Source organism: Quercus lobata, chromosome 2 (genome assembly GCF_001633185.2).
Source record: "Quercus lobata isolate SW786 chromosome 2, ValleyOak3.0 Primary Assembly, whole genome shotgun sequence".
Taxonomy (NCBI): domain Eukaryota; kingdom Viridiplantae; phylum Streptophyta; class Magnoliopsida; order Fagales; family Fagaceae; genus Quercus; species Quercus lobata.
In genome coordinates this window covers 98,876,951-98,901,410 of record NC_044905.1, presented here as the reverse complement: position 1 = coordinate 98,901,410, position 24,460 = coordinate 98,876,951, and the positions used below count along the sequence as shown (strand labels likewise).

General features: G+C 30.7%; 2 protein-coding genes and 1 pseudogene across 2 annotated transcripts; 2 read left to right on the top strand and 1 right to left on the bottom strand.

Annotated features, from left to right (window-relative positions):
• Positions 1-298: 298 nt before the first annotated feature.
• LOC115974011 lies at positions 299-2,290 on the bottom strand. The gene is made up of 4 exons (XM_031094240.1): positions 2,214-2,290; positions 1,587-1,650; positions 437-649; positions 299-385 (listed from the first exon to the last, which is right to left on the bottom strand). Exons 1-4 carry the CDS (start codon positions 2,288-2,290, stop codon positions 305-307), a joined length of 435 nt encoding a protein of 144 aa, XP_030950100.1. The 3' UTR covers positions 299-304.
• A 221-nt stretch (positions 2,291-2,511) lies between these two features.
• On the top strand, positions 2,512-7,624 carry LOC115963062 (glutelin type-B 2-like). The gene is made up of 4 exons (XM_031081953.1): positions 2,512-2,613; positions 4,415-4,621; positions 6,035-6,761; positions 7,243-7,624. Exons 2-4 carry the CDS (start codon positions 4,426-4,428, stop codon positions 7,394-7,396), a joined length of 1,077 nt encoding a protein of 358 aa, XP_030937813.1. The 5' UTR covers positions 2,512-2,613; positions 4,415-4,425; the 3' UTR covers positions 7,397-7,624.
• Positions 7,625-19,223: 11,599 nt separating this feature from the next.
• On the top strand, positions 19,224-24,269 carry LOC115974010 (annotated as a pseudogene).
• The last annotated feature ends 191 nt before the right edge of the window (positions 24,270-24,460 follow it).

The following is a 24,460-nucleotide window of genomic DNA, read 5'->3' as shown; positions in this document are numbered from 1 at the left end:
ACTATTTGAATTATGCTAGCTAAACTGATTGCGGAAAATGGCCTCAATTACAAAAATAAAATATAGAATGACTAAAAAAAATATGGACCCAGGGCCAGGCCCTTGGGCCCCACCTGAGTTCGACCTTGCTTTTACGTGAGAGAATGGATATTGGGATGCATGTACTACCACTTCCAAAAGGCGAGCTAGTGACTGCTGCCAGTGGCGACGCTAATCAGAGGTCAGGGTGTTCCCAGGAACACCCTGACTTCAAAAAAAAAAAAAAATTATATATAATAATTAAATTTTTTTTATTTGTTTACCTTTAAAAAAAAATAGGAACACCCTCAAGTAATATCAGGAACATCCTCAAAATTTTTATGCCAAACAAATTTTGAACTAAAATCTACAAAAAAAAAAAAAAAAATCATCAGTTTTTGTCGTTACAACCACTCACCACCACATCGCCGGTCACTTCCATGTCTCCGGCCACTTCCATTTGGTCAACCGCAGTCTCCCCACCTGCTTCAGCTTCTTCTTCCTTGCCGTTTCTTCTCCGTTCTCTGTTTTTCTTCGACTTTTCCGCTTCTCTGCTCTTTGTTATTTCTAGTTTTGAACGCCAATTACCGTATGTTCTTTGTACATTAGAGTCCCACTCCTCACATGAATACTGAAGTCATTGAATGAGTCAACAGTTTTCAAAATTTTCAACCTTATTTCCAACCACCCACGTGCCTAGCTTTTACATTTGCACATTAATTTTTATTTCTCTTGTCTTTTCATTATTGCATTTAGTAAGTACATTTACTTTTTTTTTTTTTTTTTGAAATAAAAAGGTTGTAAGTACATGTACTTGATAATATTATTAAACTACAACTCTTCTAAAAAAAAATTTATACTACAACCATAATTATTACTACATTTAAAGGAATTATTATGTCAGATTTAAATCATTTTATATTTTTAAGAGAATATATAAAATTTTTAAGAAAATATATATATTTAGTAGTAATTTCAAAACAATACACCGATATTAATTGGTATCAAAATATTTCGTTTCTCTAACTAAACCAAAACGGCCTCCGGTACAGTATTGGAGAGGCAAGGGTGTGTGCACACATGAGGTGTGTACTAGTGTGTGCTAATGCACAGTGGGGTATGCTAGTCTGCTAGTAGTTAGTAAAAAAAAATTAACGAAGCAACTAAACATCAATAATTAATAATTTAATTAACTAATACATTATAAAAGACAAAAAAATTAAATTAAATTAGGCTAAACATCAATTAATAATTTAATAATTAATGAAACAACAATACAACAAATTATAGTTTATAAAAGAAAAACAAATTTATGAAACAACTAAACAACAATAATTAATAATTTTATTAATATTTCAAATGAACTTATAGTTTATTCTATAGATACCTTTGTTCATTTCTTTTCTTTTCATTTTTTTTTTTTTCCTTTTGAGATTTTTCGGTGTATAGAATGCAAATTTGTTTTGGTTTTAAGAACTTTTTTTTTTTTAAAGCACAAACTTCATGCAGGCCAAATCTTGAATTTCGGTTGATATTTACCAAAATGTCTCAAAACAGACTGAAATTACCCGAAATTTTTTCAAAGTGGAATAGGAACACCCTGAACAAAATTTCTGGAGTCGCCACTGACTGCTGCCTCAACCAAGGACAAGTTGCCAGGCCGGCTCAACAACTTTGGGGGCCTTAAATGAACATTTTAAGTGGAGTCTTTTTGATATTTAAATATTTACTAAATTTTTTTATTTAAAATATATTTTTCTTGCTTTTTGAGATGCAAAATTACTAATTGGTTATTGCAAATTTTCTAAATCCGTAACCACTTTATACTTTAAAGTCTAAACTTGTACAAATAAAAATTAATATATTACATGGTTCAATAAATCAGTATTATTATAATACAATTGAGTTGATATGATATACATCAAATTATTAGTTAGTGTGATAATTTATAATAATCCATAAAGTAAAAGCTTGCATAAAAAAAAAAAATATATATATATATATATGTTAATTTGAGTGGGTATACATTGGGTATGGGTGGGTTACTGGGTTAATGAATGTGTAGGCAATGTAGCTGTGTGGGTGGGGGCTAGCTAATAGCTATATGCAGAGATCTCTTGCACTTGCGCAGTAGTTATGAAATTTTTCTCAACTTTTTTAGATTATAAAATATTATATACTCAACAATTGAGTACTATAAGGCTATCATTCTATAAAATTGTGTGCAGTGTGCACTGTCACTGTAGAGTGTGATAGTGAGCAGACTATGCATTGTTTTTAGGATAGAATGGGATATTTTTAATGCAATATATTGATCAATAAAAAGATTAATTTTTTTAATATATTTGTAATTGAAATATATAGATAAATATATATTATATATATATATATTTAAGTGGGTCTTCTTTTATTTGAGGCTTCAACGATTGAATTAATTGTATCTATTGTTCAGCTGCTTCAAACGGCCTTGGAAGTTGCGTCTTTTATTCTTATCTATAAAATGTAGCGCTTAGTAATATGGCAACTTCATTATATTGCTCATCATTCTCTCAATGCAGTGCAAACTTGCTACTGTTCTCTTCTCCTGAAATAAAGGTATGGAATTCTTATGCTGCCAACACTCTCCTGTGGAAATTATTCTCAAATTTATAGCTCTTTATTTATGGATAGGAGCACAAATATATTCAAGTATTTTTGAGTTTCCTCCATTAGCAACACACACACGGTCTTTATTTATGGATAGGAGCACATCTTCACGTACTTTGAGTTCCATTAGCATTTAGCAATACACACACACACTCTTTTTTTATGGATAGGTAGTAGTGCACATCTTAACGTACTTTATTCATTAGCACAACACACACACAGTCTTTATTCATGGATAGGAGCACATCTTTGAGTACTTTGACTTCGAGTTCCATTAGCACAACACACTCAGAGTCGTAGATAATCATTAGCATCCTTTAATGTGTCTTTTTTTTTTTTTTTTAAGGGGGAAGTAGGATAATAATTGAATCTTTATGGATGTATTCGTTGGCAATACTATAAAGTGTCAGTTGAATTTCAAGACTCTTGTCCATTTTAATATTTCTTAAGACTTTACAAAATAATATTTCTCCAAAATATTGATGAATGGCACGTTCTCATTTGTAGTTTGTATAAATGTTGTAGATAAGTATATACCTAACTCTTCAAATTATGGACAAAGAGACACATCTTCATCACCGTTTATATATATATATATATATATATATATATCACAGAATAAGTTTATGTCTAACTTTCGTAATGAGCAGTTCTTTTTAACAAAATAAAATTTTTCCTAAAATTTGGATGAAATGATATATAAATATATAGCAAGATTAAAAAAAAAAAAAAACAGAAATATTTTGTTAAAGAGGTTGCAGTGTGAGAGGGAATAGATTTATCTGAAACATTTATACAATTCTCAAGAGGGGCCATGTCATTTCAATTACGATTTGAGGTAGTGTAATTTGGTGAATCTCAAAAGACATTGGTGTAATTTTTTTTTTATTTAAAAAAAATCATACATAAAACAATCTAACGATTTTTATTTTTCCTCATTTTTATTACAAAATTTGAAAATATCTGTCAAAATTTATCATCCCATAAGTTTTTATTTAAATTAATCAGTGTAAGGGCACTTAGTTTGTTTTCTTTTTTAATTTAATATTATTACTCAATGATCCATACAATGCCTAGAACAAATTAAAATATAATATAATATGATTTTGTTTATTTTATTTTATTTTAAATATGAAAATTTGATTTTTATGAAAAAAATTAGAAAATAATTATGATAGTTATAAATAGTAACTGTAATTTATTGTGAATGTTTATGTATATGAAAATACACATTCTAGCATAGTAGCATTAGACATTGAATTCTTACGATTGTGTTTTTAACTTTGAATATGGAACCATATATTTTATTATTTAAATAAAATATGTTATTAGAGATTCTAATAGAGGGTTTAAATATAAAATAAAATTTAAATTCAATTAAAAAATACATCAAATTTATGATGTGTAAAATTGTGAGACCTCAAAGTTTATGTGACATAATAGTATGAGGCCAATCAAAAATCAAACTTCTTCATTTTTTTATATATATTATAGATTGTTTCATTATTTAACAATTAAAAAATCAATCATCAAGCCCATGTACCAAGTGCTTACTATTGGAATTAGTTAGGTTAGAAGAGTACTAATTAAGTTTTGACTTTGAAAGGTAGCTAGTTAAGCTATGTCTTCTCGATTTACTTACTATTGGAATTTGGAATCAAACTTAGCCAAAGGGGAAAAAATTGAGTATGCTCTCTGTTTACATTAATCCTAACGAACCTGCTTGGTTTTTTTTTGGCATTAATTGAAGAGCAAACGAAGATGGAGTTTGACTTGAAACCAAAGTTTGCCCAAAAGTTATTCGAGGGAGATGGTGGCTCATACTATAGTTGGTCAAGTTCTGAATCCCCTTTACTTCGTGAGACCAAGGTCGGTGCTGGCAAGCTTGTTCTGCAGCCACGCGGCTTTGCTCTTCCCCACTATGCCGATTCTTCCAAAATTGGTTATGTTCTTCAAGGTTAGTAAATATTTATGCATTTAAATTTTTTTTAAACGTATGACATTTGCTATCTAATCATCATACTTTATTATTAGAACAAGACATCAATAAGTATTGATTAAAAAAAAAATGTTAGTAAGTTTTTCTTGGTGTAGGCGAGATTTAAATCCAATTCCTTATTTGAAGAGGGGAAAATTGTATTATATACAATTTAAATTAATTGAAAACCACAATAGATCTACATCTCTTGTCTTTTTTTAATTTGTATACTTTGGACTAAATAATGAGACCAATGATAACAAAAATATTAATATAAGAATGAGACCAATGACTTATTGCAAACTTAATTTGTTGCAAACTTTTTCTACTTAAAAAAAAAAAGAAAGTGGTGGGCCTCTAAGGTTTAACCCTTAATGACAGTTTTTATATTTGCATTAGAGAGAAATTAATTAATGTTAACATGTAGTAAATATCAAAGGAATCCTTTGATTCCTAACCAATAAGGAAAAGGATCCTTATCATTTCCATAGTTAGTAAAATATTATATTGTATATTACACAGACATCATATGCTTTTTAAAATTCCCATTTATTGTATGAAAATTAATTTTATTTTTCTAAAAAATACATATTTTCTAAATTAAATGTATAAAACACATATTCAACGTTTTTTGTATTATACTTTGTACAAAAATACTTCAATTTGTTTATGAGAAAAAAAAAAAAAAAAACTTCAATTTGTCTTCCCTTCAGTATTTTTATCAACAAAATAATTTTTTATTTTATATACGACAATATTGAAATGATCAAAATTAGTATTTTTAATTCTATTTTTTAAATATTTTTATTAAACATCAACAATATTTTCATATTACTATTTAGCAAAAAATCATTTTTGTGTTTTATTATAATCTTGAATTTTTTTTCATCTATTAAGATTTTCTATAATTTGAATGATTATATCTTATATAGAATATGTCTGTATGTATATTAGATTTTAAATAAACAAAAATAAAATTATTTTAAATTATGATACTACGAGATTATTTTTGGGTTCCATCCATCAAACCTACAATGAATAAAAGTAAAACCTAATACTAGGCTATTACTACCTTACAATTTGGGAGGAGATTTAAACTAGATTCCCCTCCATGATGTTGCAATAATAATGATAAAATGATTAAATTCATAATTTCTTATAAACTTAATCTTTTGAAATAATTAATAATTTATCATGATTAAAATTTTCAATTTTCCACATGTTAAGTTTTTAAGACAACAATTAGTTTAATAGTTAAATTTATATTATTTATTTGGATAATCCATGAGTTTCTGTGCTTCGATAATCCATGAGCTACTGTACCATTCCATATACGTAACAAGGGCTCTCATATTTGTGAACAAAAATCTTATCAACTTATAAGTAGTGCAGGTAGTGATGGAGTAGTTGGAATGGTGTTACCTAACACAGCAGAGGAGGTGGTATTGAAACTTAAGAAAGGAGATGTTGTACCAGTAGTACTGGGATCAGTGTCATGGTGGTTCAATGATGGAGATTCTGAACTGGTTATAGTATTCTTGGGTGAAACCTCCAAGTCTTACATTCCCGGAGAATTCACCTACTTCATTTTAGGTGGGGCTCAAAGTATCATGGGAGGTTTCTCACCTGACTTCATTAGCAGAGCTTATAATGTGAACAAAGATGATGCAAATAAGCTTGCAAAAAGCCAAACTGGGTTCCTAATAATTAAGCTTCAAGATGGAAAAAGATTGGCTAAGCCCAACAAAGACAATACCAACAAATTGGTGTACAACATCAATGTTGCAGTGCCTGATATTGATGTCAAGCATGGTGGACTAGTCACTTCATTGACTGAGGCCAAGTTTCCTTTCCTTGGACAAGTTGAGCTGATTGCCAAACTTGTTAAACTTGATGCTAAAGCCATGTCTTCACCAATTTATACTACTGATTCTTCAGTTCAACTAATTTACGTAGTGAAAGGAACTTGTCAGGTTCAAATTGTGGGCATTAATGGTAAGCAAGTCTTGGACACGGAATTAAAGCCTGGTCACTTGCTTGTGGTGCCAAAATTTTTTGTTGATGCCAAAGTTGCAGGCGGTGATGGACTGGAGTATTTCTCTATGATAACAACTAGCAAGTAAGCATCAGTTTCATTTTTCTCTACTCAAGCTTGAATATCTCATACTGGAGAATTCTATGTCAGACAATTTTTTATAATTTTTTTTTTTGGTATGCACTATACTTGCCTAATCTTAACGGTTAATATCGAATATTACCTTATCTAATATATATTTTATAATAATAGATGAACAGTATAAATTTGAGACATACAAAAAAAAAGTATGTACAATAATATGATCTGTCTAATAATATAATTATTGTATGTTTAATAATACTTATTTACATGCTAAAGGCCTTGTAACTGAATTGACACCTCTTCATGCACAAAGTGCTTGAAGGTCTAAGAGGGGAAAGAGTTTGAGTTGCGGGATTAGCGGCATATTGTAATTATTTAAAAAAAAAAAAAAAAAACTTATTCACATAAAAAGTTAATTAACATTTATTTTTTTTCTTTTAAAATATATATATATATATATATTTTTTTTTTTTCTTTGCAGGCCTGCCTTTGAAGATTTAGCTAGCAAGGAATCAGCTTGGGGAGCATTATCTCTTGGGGTGGTAGAAGCTTCCCTCAATGTTTCCGCAGAGTTTGGGGAACTTTTCAAGTCAAATATTGGAAAGAACAAAATCCTCATCCCTCCAGAGGATTAATCAGCTTGCAAATCAAATATAATGCTGTGTGGTTAATTATATAAAATAAAATATGTTTTTATGTAAAATTGTAACTTCTAAGGAATAAACTATATTCTCTACTTTCGAAGAAGCAGATGTATACTCTTTTTGGTGGTGTAAGAAGCAACTATATAAGTACTTATACTTGAGGAGTTGTAGTTGCATACTTATATGTCACAACTTCGTGAATTGTAAAACTTTGAATTGTACCCTCTAAGTTTAACTGAAATTCATTTCAATCTTTTAACTTTACTTTCATTCAATTATAAGTCTCTAATTTTCAAATTTATTCAATTCAAGCCTTTAGTCTAATTTCGTTAAAATTTTTCCATTAAAAAAAGTACTTTTCATGAAAAAATCTGTAAAATTAATATAAATTTTTTATGTGAGAATTATTTTTCAAAAAATATTATTTTTCATTAGTTAATTGCATACTTATGGTGTAGCATCTTTCCATCATAAAATGTAAAACATCCGGCTTTTTTTTATTAGAGACAATTTTAACCTATGACATCATTCTCTGATAATTACTCTTTATCATCAGACCAAGACACCAATTGGTTTTGGTGTAGGCAGAGATTAAATCTTAGATATTTTATTCGACGACAAGACACTTTACTATTTAAGTTAATTGGAACCCAAACTACATCAAACCTAAATAGCAAAACCAAAGGGGAAAATGTGAGAAAACTTAAATTCTAGAATTAATACATCAAAAAATGATAACAACTAGATCAAGAGGGCTTACCAATCCATGTGGGCTACCTTCTCCATTTTTCAACTCTCTACACAGATGCTTGCCTGCTCAAGTCTGATTACTGTAAAGACGATTGTACTCCAGATGATTTTCTTAGTAATTTGGTGTGAAGTCTATCATATGCTCAGGTTTCTCTACTGTCTTTTGCTATCCTGCAGTTTTATTCTAGTTGAGTCCCTTAGACAGACTTATTCCCCCCCCCCCCCCCCCCCCCCAAAAAAAAAAAAAAAAACCTTGGTCATGATCTGAGACAGGCAAGGACAACTTTTTAGTCAATAATTTTATTCAAAGTAAATTTTTTAGTAGGTGAAAAGAAATTATACTGTACATTGCATAAAACTACTTCCTTTCCACCTTCACTTTTGTTTCTAGTTGTTCAGAATTGTGATTTATTGCTAAATACTCAAATGATTCATCTAGATAGAAATATTCGGGAAAATATGTTCTGATTTCAATTTCAATTTAAATAGTTTAAGTATAATATGAAATTTACATTTTTCTACTAATGAAAATTATGGATGATTTTTTTTTTTTGGGCGATAAAATCATGGATAAGGTTTTTTTTAAAATAAAAATCATGGATAAGTTTAAATCTCAACATCTCTTCAAACTTGGTCTGGATGAGAGCATGATTTTTGGTTAGATTTGGGTTCAGAGGTCGGAGGGATGCTGAATAATTCCACTGGTTTTGGCTTTTTTTAACCGGTAAGTTCAATTTAAAAAAAAAAAAAAAGGATCGATCAAGGAGACCTTACATTTGTGGCAAATCTTATTAACAACTGAATATAAATGATTAGACGTATGATATAATTTTCAATTCATTGTATGTACATAACACCACTAAGGCATGGGAGAATGCGTAAGTGGTTGAATCTAAACTCTACACGTGGAGCAACTATGAGGGAAGGGAGCAGAATAGGTGTTGGCTAAGAGAGCTTGTCTTGGTCCGTGCTAAAGGTGTGACTACTTTAGGAAGGAAGTAAGATTTACACTTGACATGGTACTCAAGCACTCACAAAAAGGGAGATAGTGACTTTCTAATGTGACACCCCTTATTAGTTGAGTGCACCATGAGTCACCTTAGGAACATGTGTACCAATCACAATATTCATGATGTCTCCCTCAATGTCCAAGACTTGTCTCCTAAGCAATGGCAAAGCTACCTACCTACAGGTCCCAATGTCACGTTGGCGCAGCTCTTATCCTTTAGTTAGCAGATAATATCACGGTTGTGAAAAGATTCAAAAGAGAGAATATGATGACTTCACACCTGTCTTTATATTCAACCATGTTCGTGGTTTTTTATCCCTTATCTAGGGTTTTCCACATACATTCTGTGTTGTTTTATTAATCAACTTCTTCTTCTTGTTTAAATGTGCATCTATTTCATGTCCTCCCATGGCTTTCTTTATTTCTTGTTTGAGTGTCATGTTAAAACTTGTGTCTTCTTGAGCTTTCTCATTTTTTTTTTTTTTGAGTAAACAATAATACTTATTAGAACATATACGAAAAAAAGTAATATTAGTGTTTTAAACCGAGTTTATAATACATTACATAATTAGAGTACAACTACAAAAGGGTCTAACTTTTGTAGTTGTAGACTGAGGTTATAAACAGTGGACATTAGACACATACAACCAATGTGGGATAAACATCTCTATTTTTTTTTTTTTTTGAGTAAACAGTAATACTTATTAGAACACACACAAAAATAATAATATTAATGTTTTAAACCGGGTTTATAATACATTACATAACAAGAGTACAACTACAAAAGGGTCTAACTTTTGTAGTTGTAAATTGGGGTTATAAACAGCGGATACTAGACACACAACTAATTGGGATAAATATCTTTTTTTTTTTTTTTTTTTTTTTTTTTTTTTTTTTTTTTTTTTTTTTTTTTTTTTTTTTTTTTTTTTTTTTTTTTTCTGAGTAAACAGTAATATTTATTAGAACACACACGAAAGTTAGGCCCTTTTGTAACCCCAGTCTACATCTACAAAAGTTAGGCCCTTTTGTAGTTGTACTCTAGTTATATAATGTATTATAAACCTGGTTTAAAACACTAATATTATTATTTTTGTGTTCTACGTCAGCCAATGATATTTCCTTGGAAGAACGGAGGTTATTTTTTATGTCCCACATGTAAACCACCACGTAAGGTTTCATTCTTGTGACATGAGGGCAGACTCAATCACAACTTCTAAAGGACTGTAAGGGTTAGCCATAAGGTGTAGCTAGCTATTGGAGGGATTGGCTTGGTGGTTTTGTGTTTATTACACACATGAGACACGAATATCAGGCAATGCAGCTACAATGTTATAGACCAATTTGTTAGTGTAGTTTTCATTTGGTTTAGGCATAGTTTTTCCTTCAATGTAGCTTAATTATCAGAACCCCAGTTTGGCTTTTTGCGAGCTTATTTGCTTCATTCTTATTCATTTTATAAGCTCTACTAAGGAACTCTGGTGAGAAACCTCCCATGATACCTTGAGCCTCACTTAAAAGAAAGTAGGTGAATTCACCAGGAATATGTGACTTTGACGTTTCACCCAAAAATACAATAACGAATTAAGAACTTTGAAAACCGATAAATCAATAGTGTTATTTATGAATTGAATTTAAAACTTCTAAATTTACCTCACATCCTAAACCGAAATCGATAAACCCACGATCTAAATATTTCTTGGGGATGCTCCTACTAAATTATTATACTCTAATAGGGCACGTGTCATGAAATGTTGTGGTCCTAGCGGTGTATAATAATTGAAGTAGAATTGCCTTGCCAGCACCCTTATGCTAATTGGCAACCATGAGTTAATTAAGAACGTGGTATGAATGTGACAGCCAATAGACTTTTGGTGAACATTTATCCATAGAGTGGTTCTAGGATCACAAATTATTCTACAATTTTTTTGCCACAACTTAAACGTGTCAGATTGTGATTAGTTAATTATCATTTACACATGGACCAATAATTTTTTCTTTACCAATCACATTCTGCCAAGTTACAATTTTGACAAGAAGTTGTGAAAAATTATGTGGTCCTAGACTTTTCCTTATCGATATGGTAATATGAATGGGAGATGGGAATTCTTAACTGATTTGGTGGTAAGAAGGGGGGCCTCTTTTTAAGACAGCAATTACTAAAATCAGTATCAATTTTACTATAAAATATTCACAAATATTCATGATAATTAATTGGAAATCTGTGTAATATATGGAAAATTTAACATAATCTAATTTATATATATATATCTATATATTAATATGATTGTATTTTTATATAGATTTTTTTAATAGTTTGATAGTTACAATAGGGGAGGGGGATATGAATCTAAAAGATTGAATGTTTTGGAAATACAAAAAAGTGTCAACTAGTTGAGTTACATATTTTAGTATTAGACTTTAGACATATATTATGATCATGTTTGTATATGAAATTATATATTCTAATTGGGGGGGTTTTGAACTAAAACGAACTGTATTCAATTTTATATATATAATAGATTAAGGAAAATACTAAAAAGTTACTACATATTTTACTACAAAAGGTTGTAAACTAACATGACAATGAATGTGACTAGTGTCACTACAACAAATGATGAATAAATATCTAAAGTATCTTTATATGATTGGTGATATATCAATTTGTAAAATTTATGCAGTAAAATTTGTTGAATCTCTATCATTACTCATAAATGAATATTTGAACTAACTTTTTATGATTAATTACAAATCAATTTGTAAAACTTATGTAACTTGTAGTCTAAGGCAACAACTCTCACAAAGTCTACTATCAATTTTCTCTCAAAAAAAGCAACAATAGGATAAATTTAAGATATAGAGAAAGGAGAAAGCAATGTGTTATGATCATTATTTACAAACATAATTTTCACATTTTTTTTTTGTTAATCACCCGATTAACTATATATTTGTCGCTGTTAGAGCAAAGTCAAGTAGAGAAGTCAGATATTTAACAAACATAATTTTATCCATTAAAAAAAATTTCTGGCAGCAATGAATTTCGTGTACCCTGTAAATGTATTTGAGGCTAGAAAGAACCGTAGCAAATAGCAATTTCCACTATATTTATAGAACTAAGGAAATCTGTATTTTTCTTTTTGAAAACAAACTTAGAAGGAAACCTTTTTTTTTTTTTTTTTTTTGAGAATAACTTAGAAGGAAACTCTAGATGATGAGAAAAATGGGGAGGTTGAGCACTCCATATTAAGTTTAAACCTGCACAAATAAAAATTAATTTATTACATGGTTCAATAAATTAGTATCACTATAATAGAAATGAGTTGATATAATATACATTAAATTATTAATTAGTGTGATAATTTATAATAATTAATAAAGTAAGAGTTTGCATTAAAAAAAATGTGATAACTTATTAATTAATGTGGGTTCGTGTGGGGCCAACTTAGTTTAGGCCTTGTGATGTGTTGGGGCTTGTGGACAAGACTGCATAGTGCACATAGCACTTTGCAGTATTGTCCTATCAAGTTGTGTGCACTGTTATTGTGCAGTGCATTTTAGGATACAATGTAACATTTTTAATGCATTTTATTGACCAATAAAAGTACTTAAATTTTTTTAAATTAAAATATATAGATAAATATATTATATATATAATTTTTTTTTACAAGTGGGGCCTTTTTTTTATTTGGGAGTTTTAGGCAATTGCATTAATTGCATCTATTATTCAGCCAGTCTTGTATGAGAAATGTTAATACTGCAAAAAAAAAATAACTTTTGCCATAAACTTGCTATGTGACGAGTTGTGAATAGTAGAGATGTAAACATTCACTATTTTTTCTCTAATACTCACAACTTATCACGTGGTAAATTGTGGTAAAAGTTATGAAGTTTTTTGTGGTACACTCGGGCATAAACAGTTATCTTCTATCGGAAGTACAGATGTCATTCACTCCTTGGCTGTTTATTTTTCACGTGGACTTCGTTTTTTTTTTGATAAAGATAAACGCGTACGTGTACTACGTTTGCACCACCTGAAGTTGTAGATAATTTTTTGTTTGTTCTTTTCCACCCTGCCAACTCGATTGTTTTCATTTTGTTTAATTTCGGCAAAAACTCGTTTTTGTTGACTTCTAATCGTTTTTATCTTTTTTGAAAGAACCGTTTTTGTCCTTATTGTCATCTTCCTTGTGAATCCCAAGTGTGCCCTTGTCCCTTCTTCCGTTTTCTGTTCATTCATTTCATATATATTTGAAATAAATTTATTTTTGATGGTTTAAATTAAATATGGGTCTTCTCAAAAAAAAAAAGAAATTCCAAAAGCCACAACAAAATGTTATAATATTTTCACAACACAATTGTCTTTAGTTGTGATAGAGACATGTATACTATTTTTAGGGACAGAACTAGGATTAGAAATCGAAAGAGGCAAATATAATTTTCTTGAGGAGGGTAAATATAATTTTTCTTGGTCTTATTTTCTAAAATCATAAATATATACCTACTATTTAATATTTTAAAAAATTTGGGGGGGAGGGGGTGGGGGGACAGCCCCCCTCAGCTTGTAAATGGTTTCATCCTTGACTATTTTATTTATTTTTATTTTGACGTATGGAGAGTTAACAACTTAGCTTGTTGTGATATTTTGATATGCCCATAGAAAAACTAAATTTAAAAGTGTATCCACAACAACGTTATTTAAAATTTTAAATGATATGACATTTTATACACTATCAAATCTAAGAAACAAAACATTAAGTAACCATTAGAAGGACATTCTCCATATAAAGTGAATTTGAGATGATCATGTTCCATTTATATCCTTGTGTTGATGTGAATCTTCATCGTTCTAGGCATAACATACTAATCTAAAATATGGACTTATGCCATTAACTTTTATAGTTTTGGACTCGACCAAATGATATCGGGAAAAATTCCTAATTGAAGAAAACAAGAAATGGGACTCACTCAAAAGTATAATAAGTTCACCACCTATGGAAAATCCAAAGTGATGCAAAATAATCCCCACCCAAAAGAAATCACCAAGGATATAAGACTAAACACACTCGCCACTCAATGGAATCTACCTAAATGTTGTATATACTATATATAGGTAAATACAAGGATAGACTGTAATAATGATGTTTGAGTTTGGAAAATATGGTTTCATAAAGTGAAAATTCAAGTTCTGAAATTTTCTAAGTGAAAATTCGAAAATCTGAATTTTCTAGAATTTTTTTGCAAAATTTTCTGGTGACTGTTCAGAAAAGTTGAAGAGGTTTCAATCTTTGTTAACCAGTTTATGAAAAATAAAAAATAAAAAACTAACTCTCCATACATGCTTTTTCATAAATAGAGGCTTATGTTCACTTGAAAAATAACTAACTCTCTATACGTGCTTTTTCATGAACATAACCCTATGGGTATAAATAGAGGCTTATGTTCACTTGAAAAATAACACAAGAAACATAAGAATCCTATGGTTATTCTCCAAAATTGCTATCTGTAGAACTCAATATCTTGTTTGTATCCTGGGGACAAATTTGTGATAACCCTTTAGCAACAAAAGTGTGGGGGACAAATATTGTTTAAGGAAAACGATATAGTGCCTCCAAGTTATCTATTTTCTGTTTGTCTTTTATGTTAATCTTGTTCTTCTATTATTACTTTGTGTAATATCCCCAACAATCTTAGACAATATTTGACTACAAGATAAGGAGTAAATGATGGTACAACTTTGAAAATGTTGAACTATAGTTTGGTGAAATTGGATCGCTTTAATGGAACCAATTTTACACAGTAGAAAGAGCAATTGGTTTGGATTTGAAGAGTTCTTCAAATGATGAATCGATTATATAAAAGATTCAATGGAACAAGGCTTAAAGAAACAAGTTTCTTTGTTGGCAAGACAAGGAGATGATTCTTTCACATTATGAATGCATTAAATGTTCATAATTTGAACATTGAAGGTATGAATTTCTTGTTTATAGGCAATTTGAATTTTAAATTGATTGATGAGTTTCTTTGTTAGAATCTTTGCATGTGTTGCAGATTTATGTACAACTTGAGAATTCTGACATAGAAGCATTTATGAAATGATATCTGTGAAATAACCATTTCTTTGCATTGTTTGGAATCTTAGTATTGAAACTAAGTAATTCTAGGAGGTTTATTTATTTATTTATGGGCTTCTTGTTATCACAAGAAAGTTAGAACTTTGGTATATGGGTTGTCATGTTTTCTATGATTTCTAACTGAAATTGCTATCAACAAGTTCAGTCTTTTTCTTGTGTTGAATAGACGTAGAGTATAAACATTAATTGATGTTTTAATAGAATTGTTGATGATACTATTTTCATTAGTAACCATGTGAATAAAAAACACTACGGACACCCACCCACCTTGATGGTTTTCATGACATCTTGATTGATTTTAAAAGGCATGATGGGTTTTAAGTCATTTATATGTATATATATTTGACTTATCATTCCTTGGAGAATTTATATTAATTTCATAGGTTGAATAGTGCTTCTTATGACAAGAAGAATATGTCATGTTTCCTTTGTGGAAAGAAAGACCATTACTTTTGAGTATATAAATTCTTAAAAAATAAGAAGGATAAAGATGGAAATGCCAATGAAGCATGTTAGGTTTTAAAGACTCAGTATTTATGTATTTAGAACTCTAATATGTATTGTTGGCAAACCATGATCAAAACAATGTGTTTAGAAGTGTTTTAGTCTTGCTCAAAGTTGTGTATTTAATGTAAAGTTGGAATCAAGCTAATGCAGAAAAGATTAATGCATTTCGGCTTGGCTCGATCGATCGAAGCTTAGGCTTGATCGATCGAAGCTCAGGCAGAATGTTTTTTTTGCAGATTTCCAACTCAGCCCTAATTGTTTAAAACGTTTTAGGGTTTTCTAATTTGTCCTAAGTATAAAAGGCAAACCCTAGCTACATTTTAGTGTTGCTCATATTGCGGTTTGTGTAAATCTCTTGTGAGATCTAGAGGAGCTTTCCTTTACATAAACTTAGGGTTTTTAAGGAGGAGATATTATCTACACCTTGATGATCAACTCGGTTGCTGCCATTAAAGTTTAAAGAAAACACAAGCGGGTGTGCTTGTATCTGGTGGTGAATCCAAGAAAGAAGGAGTCCGTGGATTCGGAACTTGCACGTGGTCGTGTCAGTAAGTTCTACTGGTTGGTAGCAATAAGAAGTCGAGCGTGGGGGCTTGTAAGTCTTATTGTATGAATTTCGATTCTTTCAAGATAGTGGATTCAAGTTTACCTTGAGGATAGCTAGGTCAAATCCTCCTCAGGTTTTTACCGGTTTGGTTTCTTGGATGATCATATCTTGTGTTATTTATCTTTCCGCTGCTTTGCATGATATGATCTTTGTAATTGTGATAACCTAGATTTGTTAAATTGGACTAAGTAACAACTTGGTTAATTACATAGGTTAAATCAATTGTGTTTTAAAGGGTCTAAAAACTATCAAAGCAATCGTCATTAAAGACATTATTGCTATGGTAAGTGATGCATGTAATAAAGATCATTATATTTCATATGGTTGTAGTTATAAATCCTTCCGATTGGTGGTTTGATTGGGGTGCAATGTTGCATGTGTACAACTACAAGGCACAATTCAAGACTTATGAGGAGTCCTCCATATAACTAAAGGTGTTTGTGGATATCCACAATAAGGCAAAAGTTTATGAAAAGTGCATTGTTGAAGTGAAATTGAGTTTTGGCAAGAAGTTCTTTTGGCCAATGCTATGTTTTTCACATACCTGATATCAAGAGAAGCCAATTTGTTATTTAAGAATGGTCGTGTTCAAGTATGGGACACTAGTAGGCAATGGATATGCTATTAATGATATGTTCAAACTTAGTATTATTTATCAATATGTTTTGGTTGTGCTTATATTATTTGTGGCATGCTAGATTGAGATTTTTAAATTTAAATTTCAAATTCTTGAAATTTATGTAAAAAAATGATATAATTTATATAAGCATGATGATTTGAATTGAATGGTGTATTAACTGAAAATGGTGAATATTTCTAAGTGTCTATTCTCCTTTGTGAGGAACATGTCATAATACACCAAAATGCAGTCCCTTATACACCATAATAGAATGGTTTGGTCAAAAGAGAGAACTCTATCTGATATGGTGATTGTCATAAACTTGAGTGCAATCAGCTAAGTTTCTATCTGATCAATGGGAAAAAGTTTTGCTTAGTATATGCTATGTACATAATAGAGTTTCATCTCAAAGGTATTTCATATGTGTTATGAAATGAGAAAGTGACCAAATGCTTATCATTTTAAATTGTGGGAGTGTTTAACCTCTTATAAAATGATAGACCAAAGAGAACTAATTAGTCGAAGAGCTATATAAAGCGTATATGTAGGTTTTAAGTAAATTCGAGGGTATGTAGTTTATTAGACTTAATGTCTAATATAAGAGCGAAATCAAAGGATATTGAATTTATTGAGTTTAAATTCAAAGATAGTTTCAAGGATATCCCGATACCTACTTAAACATGAGTAAATTACTCCAATGTTAAATCTCACATTAAGTGGTATTAAAAATTTAAACGTGGTTCACCAAGTGAACAAAGGTGGAGTCAAAGTGTAAGAAATAAAAGGAATTTTAATCCAAATTTTATTTTATGTGAAGCTCTTGTTTACCTTGTTAAAGGTAATAAAAGTGTAGTTCTAATTAAATACCCATGGTATTCTTTGATGGAAGTGATCCTAAAGTTTGAGAAAGTTTTGTACTTCTAAAAAGATGTAGCTTTCTATTGTAAAAGCTCTTAATGATGAGATAGACTCGATATTATTTAATAATAATTGGGTCTTAATGGATCTACCTCTAGTTTTAAAACCAATTGGTTGTGAGTGGGTATTAGAATAAGATATAAAATCTTTTGGTCTAAGGTTAATAATAAAAGGTTTGAAACAAAGGGAAAAAGATAGATTTTTGATATCTATACACTAGTAACTATTTGTGTTATTAGTTTGATATCTTTAAAACCATTCATATAATTTTAAAGAAATTCACTATATTCTATGATTTCATTTTGATATATGTAATTATAGTGTGTGTGTGTGTATATATGTGAATTTTGGAATGGTTGAGAACCCAAATTGTGAGGTTTAGAAACTCAAATTGTGGAATTATGATATCCAAGAAAGTGTGGGGGTATAACCCTTAAATGAGTCATGGACTCATAAGAATGCTAATGTGCATCAAAGATGTGCTTGATAAAGGTATTGAGAATTAACATCGAGGGATGTTAAATTCGTTGTGATTAAATTCTGCCATGTGTGGTAGATGTCTTGAGTTTAAACAAGCACATTTTGTGATCCTATTTTGAAAGTACCTCTTTGTGAAATAAAGAGAGTACAAATGAGTTCATTAATTGAACATTCAAGGATCAATAATGAAATATTGGATTGTGTCTCCACATATAATTTGAGTATGCATCATATAGATGTGAAGTGACTTTCTTAAAAAAATGATCATGGTAAGGAAGTTTTCTTAAAAGACCCGTGGGTTTGTACTTCCTTAATTAATTAAATGAAAGTCTTTTATGAATGTAAATCAAGTAAAGAAATATAGTGGAGATATGCACTATATTAATCTCATTTTGAGATTTATGATATCTCATTTTGTTGAGATTTGAGTAATCTCATTGTGTTGAGGTTAGTGTTGAGAACTTGCTTTTTAGATTTTGATATCTTTAAAGAGGCAAAGACACTCTGATTCCAATAATAAATAAAGAAATTACTGGAAGGGCAGATGCACAGCTCGAGTTTGCCAGTGAATTAAGTACATTTTGCGCATCATATATGGAACTAAACCAGAATATCTATTATATAGAATATTCAAGTTTAATTCTATTATTGATGTGAGTGATAATATCTATGTCTAGTTAGATAATCATTACATGTGGGGGTGCTGTGTGTAAGCATTAAATAAATAAGATGTATTTCTTACTCTACTATAGAATTAAATTGAGAGCATTGATTATAATGGTAACAGGCAAGGAAAGAAAATGGCTAAGGTTTTAATAAAGTGTCGTGGCCACGACCATAGTGAGCCATTCCTTGTACTATAATTGTGAAACCACAATGCATATGGTATACATGAGTTGTGTACAATGTGAACTTAGACTTAAAAGTCTAGGACAAGAATACGTAAGACAAGTCAAGTGTGGTTGGACCAGTCCATCGCCTACGTAATTCTATATATAAAATAGGTCATTTACTGAAGTGTATCTTGAGACTTGGTAAGGATAACATCCATTGGAATGAGACTAAAACCCTTCTTTTAAGAGAATCACCAATAGTGAGAATCCAACCTCGAACTGATTATATCTAAGAGGTTTAAAGGGTAACAATAAGCTATTGATACGTGGTTAGTAAGAGCACTAAATTTGTGTCTCATTTAGGATGGATTAGTGCAGACTGTTACGATGAAATTAAGGATGAGTTTTAAACTCTTAATGAAGTTCATAAATCATAAATGTCTGTGTAACAGGGACATAAGAAGGAACTTCACCTTTGTGAACATAGGAGTGGTGCTGCTTCTAGCAAGAGTAAAATGGTTTTCTCTTGTACATGTTCACTAAATTGGGTAGAGCATAAGGCCATAATAATGCTAACAACTTGGATTTCTAAATGTGTTGTGGATGTTCTCATGTATGTATTGTTTCCAATTTCAACATATAAGAGTTTTGGTTTAAGCACCAAGCCACCATTAACTCTATTGATTTCTTGAGCAATTACACTAAAGGGAGGTTTAAGTTGAAAGACACTTTCCATTATGCATGATAGCATATTAATCAAGTGAGACATATATTATTACAACCTAGTTGGGGATTGTTGTATATATAGGTATATACAAAGATATGTTGTAATAATGATGTTTGAGTTTGGAGAATATGGTTTCATAAAGTGAAAATTCAAGTTCTGGAATTTTCTAAGTAAAAATTCGAAAATCTGAATTTTCTGAAATTTTCTAGAATTTTCTACAGAATTTTCCAGTGACTGTTTAGAAAGGTTGAAGAGGTTTCAATCTTTGTTAACCATTTTATAAAAAAAAAAATAACTTACTCTCCATACATGTCTTTTCATGAATAGAGGCTTGTGTTCACTTGAAAAATAACTAACTCTCCATACGTGCCTTTTCATGAAACATAACCCTATGGGTCTAAATAGAGACTTATGTTCACTTGAAAAATAACACAAGAAACACAAGAAATCCTGTGGTCATTCTCCAGAATTGCTATATGTAGAACCCAACATCTTAGTCGTATTCTGGGGACAAATTTGCGATAACCCTTTAGCAACAAAAGTGTGGGGGGCAAATATTGTCTAAGGAAAACGATAAAGTGCCTCCAAGTTATCTATTTTCTGTTTCTCTTTTATGTTAATCTTGTTCTTCCATTATTACTTTGTGTAATATCCCTAACACTAAAGAGATACATGGTACAACACAAGTAATTTTTGAATAATCATCCTATAATTTCTTGATTACATCCTATAGTGCTTAGAACAAACCTCTAAGTTTTGGAGAATTAAATGACTACATGATTTCCAAAACATATAAAAAAGAAGGGTCCAATTTCATGAAAGTTTTTATAACACTTTCATGGGGAATATAAAAGTTACTAAAAGATTGGTTTTTTTTTTTTTTTTTTTTTTCATAAAAAGTTTTCAAAAATATTTTATAAACCAATACCTTCAAAATATCCATTAACTTTTTCAAAAATGAAAAAATAAATGATATGGTATTTACCACAAAAGTGGATTTTAGGATTGACACAAAAAATGCACTAGGACCAACAGGATTGACTAAATAAATGGTGTAATACTAGCCTTAATGAGCTTTGACAAGCAGAACCAACTATGGATAATTGGGCTGGAATTGGGCTCCAAGTCCAAACCAGAATTCCACTATTTAGGCTTGTAAGATAATTCAAAGTTTATAAACTGACTTAATAAAAGTTAAAAAAAAAAAAAAAAAAATGTTGTTTAGAATACTTACGTAAAGAATAATTACTTGGCCACCAAAAAAAAAAAAAAAAAAAATTGTTGTTAGTCCTTTGGCATGAAGCTTTCAGTTTTTTACTTTTAGTCCAACATTTTACTAAATAAGTAATAAATTACATGATGCTAAACTCACTCGTCCTACTGGCCAATAATTGTGATTTCTTTCGATAATTCATAAACTTCTGTACCATTCCCTAATATATATCATTGACTGTTAACTAGTGCAGGTGGTGATGGAATTGTTGGAATGGTGTTCCCTAACACATCAGTGGAGGTGGTATTGAAACTCAAGAAAGGAGATGTCATACCTGTAGCAATGGGAACAGTCTCATGGTGGTTCAACGATGGAGATTCTGAATTCGTTATAGTATTTTTGGGTGAAACTTCAGAGTCATACATATTCCTGGTGAATTCACCTACTTTCTTTTAAGTGGGGTTCAAGGTATCATGGGAGGTTTCTCACCAGAGTTCCTTAGTAGAGCTTATAAAATGAACAAGGATGAACCAAATAAGCTCGCAAAAAGCCAAACTGGGGTTCTGATAATTAAGCTACAAGAAGGAAAAACTATGCCTAAACCAAATGAAAACAACACCAACAAATTGGTCTATAACATTGAAGCTGCATTGCCCTTATAGGAGAAAATGCATTTTCCGTCCCTATATTTTAGGTCAATTCCCATTTTGATCCCAAAATTGATTTCTTTGCAAATTTCATCTCTAAAAAAAGAAAATCGTTTTTAAAATGGTTTCTGCCATCAACCCACTGACGGAAACCTCTTACGTTGCAGACGGAGTGTCCTTCTTACTGACGTGGTCATTAAAATATTATTAAAAATAATTATTTGACATTTTTAAATCCACGTCAGTATTTTAATTTTTTTTAAACAAAGCAACGTCAGAAAATTTATATAAAAAAAGAAAATAATTTTTTTTTTTTAAAAAGACCTTAAATCTAATTTAATTAAAAAAAAATGATTTCTTATCATTATTAATTTTCATAAGAACATTACAACTTGTTCTTTGTGTTCTTCCCTATCAAACCTAGCAACGTAGACCTCAACCCAGATTACAAGAACACAAACCCAGCAACCAAAAACTCAAACCTAGATCTTAACAATACAAACGAAAAAAAGAAGAAGAAAGAAACAAAGATCAAACACAAATACACCAAGATCACAACAACACAAACGAAAAGAGAGAGAGAGAGAAAGAAACAGAGATCAAACACAAACACAGACCCAGATCACAAATAGAGATCAAACACAAACCCAAATCACAACAACACAAAAGAAAAAAAAAAAAATTAGAGATCAAACACAAACACAGACCCAGATCCAAAATTTTCCCATTGTTTTAACGGCATTAAGACCCCATGGCCTCTATGATCAAAACTTCGAAGATCAGCCTCTTGATATGCTCATCATTGGTCAATATTGGGTGTAAGGTTTTGAGTGGAGATGAGATTTTAAAATTAGAGAGTTTGGGGTCAGATCGGCGGTGCATGGTGAAGAAGAATCCGTCTCCAAATCGTTCACAAACCCAAACCACCGAAGTGGTGGCACTCTTCTTCACCAGAAAAGGCAACAACCTCAACGCCTGAGCTAGATTGGCACTGTCACAAACCAACTTGATTCGTCTTGGGTTGCTGGGGTTTGATCGTGGGATGGGTTTTGTGGGTCTTCAATTTAAAGGGTTAGGGTTTGTCGGATTAGGGATCATGAGATTTTGGGTTCTCTTGATCTTGATTTTGATTTTTGGTGGTTATGCTGTTTGGCTCTTGAGACCGAGAGAGGTGTTCAGTGTGTGTGAGAGAGTGAGAGATGAGAACACGATGGAGCTTGATCTTCAATCTTTACAGCTTAAAAAAAGTAAATTTTTTCTGTTTGTTTTTCATTTTTTTTAATTAAAATTAAAATTGAGAAATCTAGCTTTTTATTTTTAATAAAATTAAAATTAAAATTGAGAAAACTAACGTGGTGCTGACATGGATTTAAAAATGCCAAATAATTATTTTTAATAATATTTTAATTGCCACGTTAGCGCCACATCAGCAAGAAGGGCACTCTGTCTGCGACGTAGGAGGTTTCCATCAATGAGTTGACGGCAGAGACTATTTTAAAAATGATTTTCTTTTTTTAGGGATGAAATTTGCAAAGAAATCAATTTTGAGATCAAAATGTAGGGATAAAAAGTGCATTTTCGCCTTGCCTGATATTCGTGTCAAGAATGGTGGACAAGTCACCACATTGACAGAAGCCAAGTTTCCTTTTCTTGATCAAGTTGAGCTGAGCGCCAAACTCGTTAAACTTAATGCTAATTCAATGTTTTCACCGACGTACACTACTGATTCTTCAGTTCAGTTGATTTATGTTGTGAAAGGGATTGGTCAGATTCAAATTGTGGGCATTAATGGTAAGCAAGTCTTGGACACTGAAGTGAAGCCTGGTCACTTGCTTGTTGTGCCAAGATTTTTTGTGGTTGTCAAACTTGCAGGTGTTGGTGGACTGGAGTGTTTCTCTGTAACAACATCTAGGAAGTAAGCATTAGTTATATTTTACTTATACACAAACGCACAAAGTTAACCTCAAATTGTTTTGTAGAAATTATGTGGTGACTTAAAGGATCATTCATATATATTTTAAATCACATAACTTATTTATTGAAGTATGTGAATTTTTAAAATAATTTAATAAATCATATGATTTAACAAATATGAATGGTTTTATAAATCTTCACTTAATGGATTGAAAAAGGTTCTCCAAACAAATTTAGAAGAAAACTTGTCATTTAAATATAGTTGGAATGGTATTGCTTTTTACTAACCATTTAAATTCATCAAAAATATTTTATACATTAAAAAATTTGTTAGTATGTTTTTTTTTTTCATGCAGGCCTGTCCTTGAGGATTTAGCTAGTAAGGAATCAGTATGGGAGGCATTATCTCCTGCACTGATTGAAGAGCCTCCTTCAATGTTTCTACTGAGTTGGGGGAACTATTCAAGTCAAAAATTGGAGAGAGCACAATCCTAATTCCTTTCGAGAATTAACTAGACCCTAGTCATTTAAATATAATGTTTTATGGTTATATAAAATAAAAGTAACAACATATTCCGTTGTTCCTACGAAAGTACGAATATATTAATTAATAAATAAAATAAATATTCGTGGAATCACAAACATATGTACCAAATAAATAATATTTGACATACCAGAGAGAGAAAATCTGGACGTATTGTTG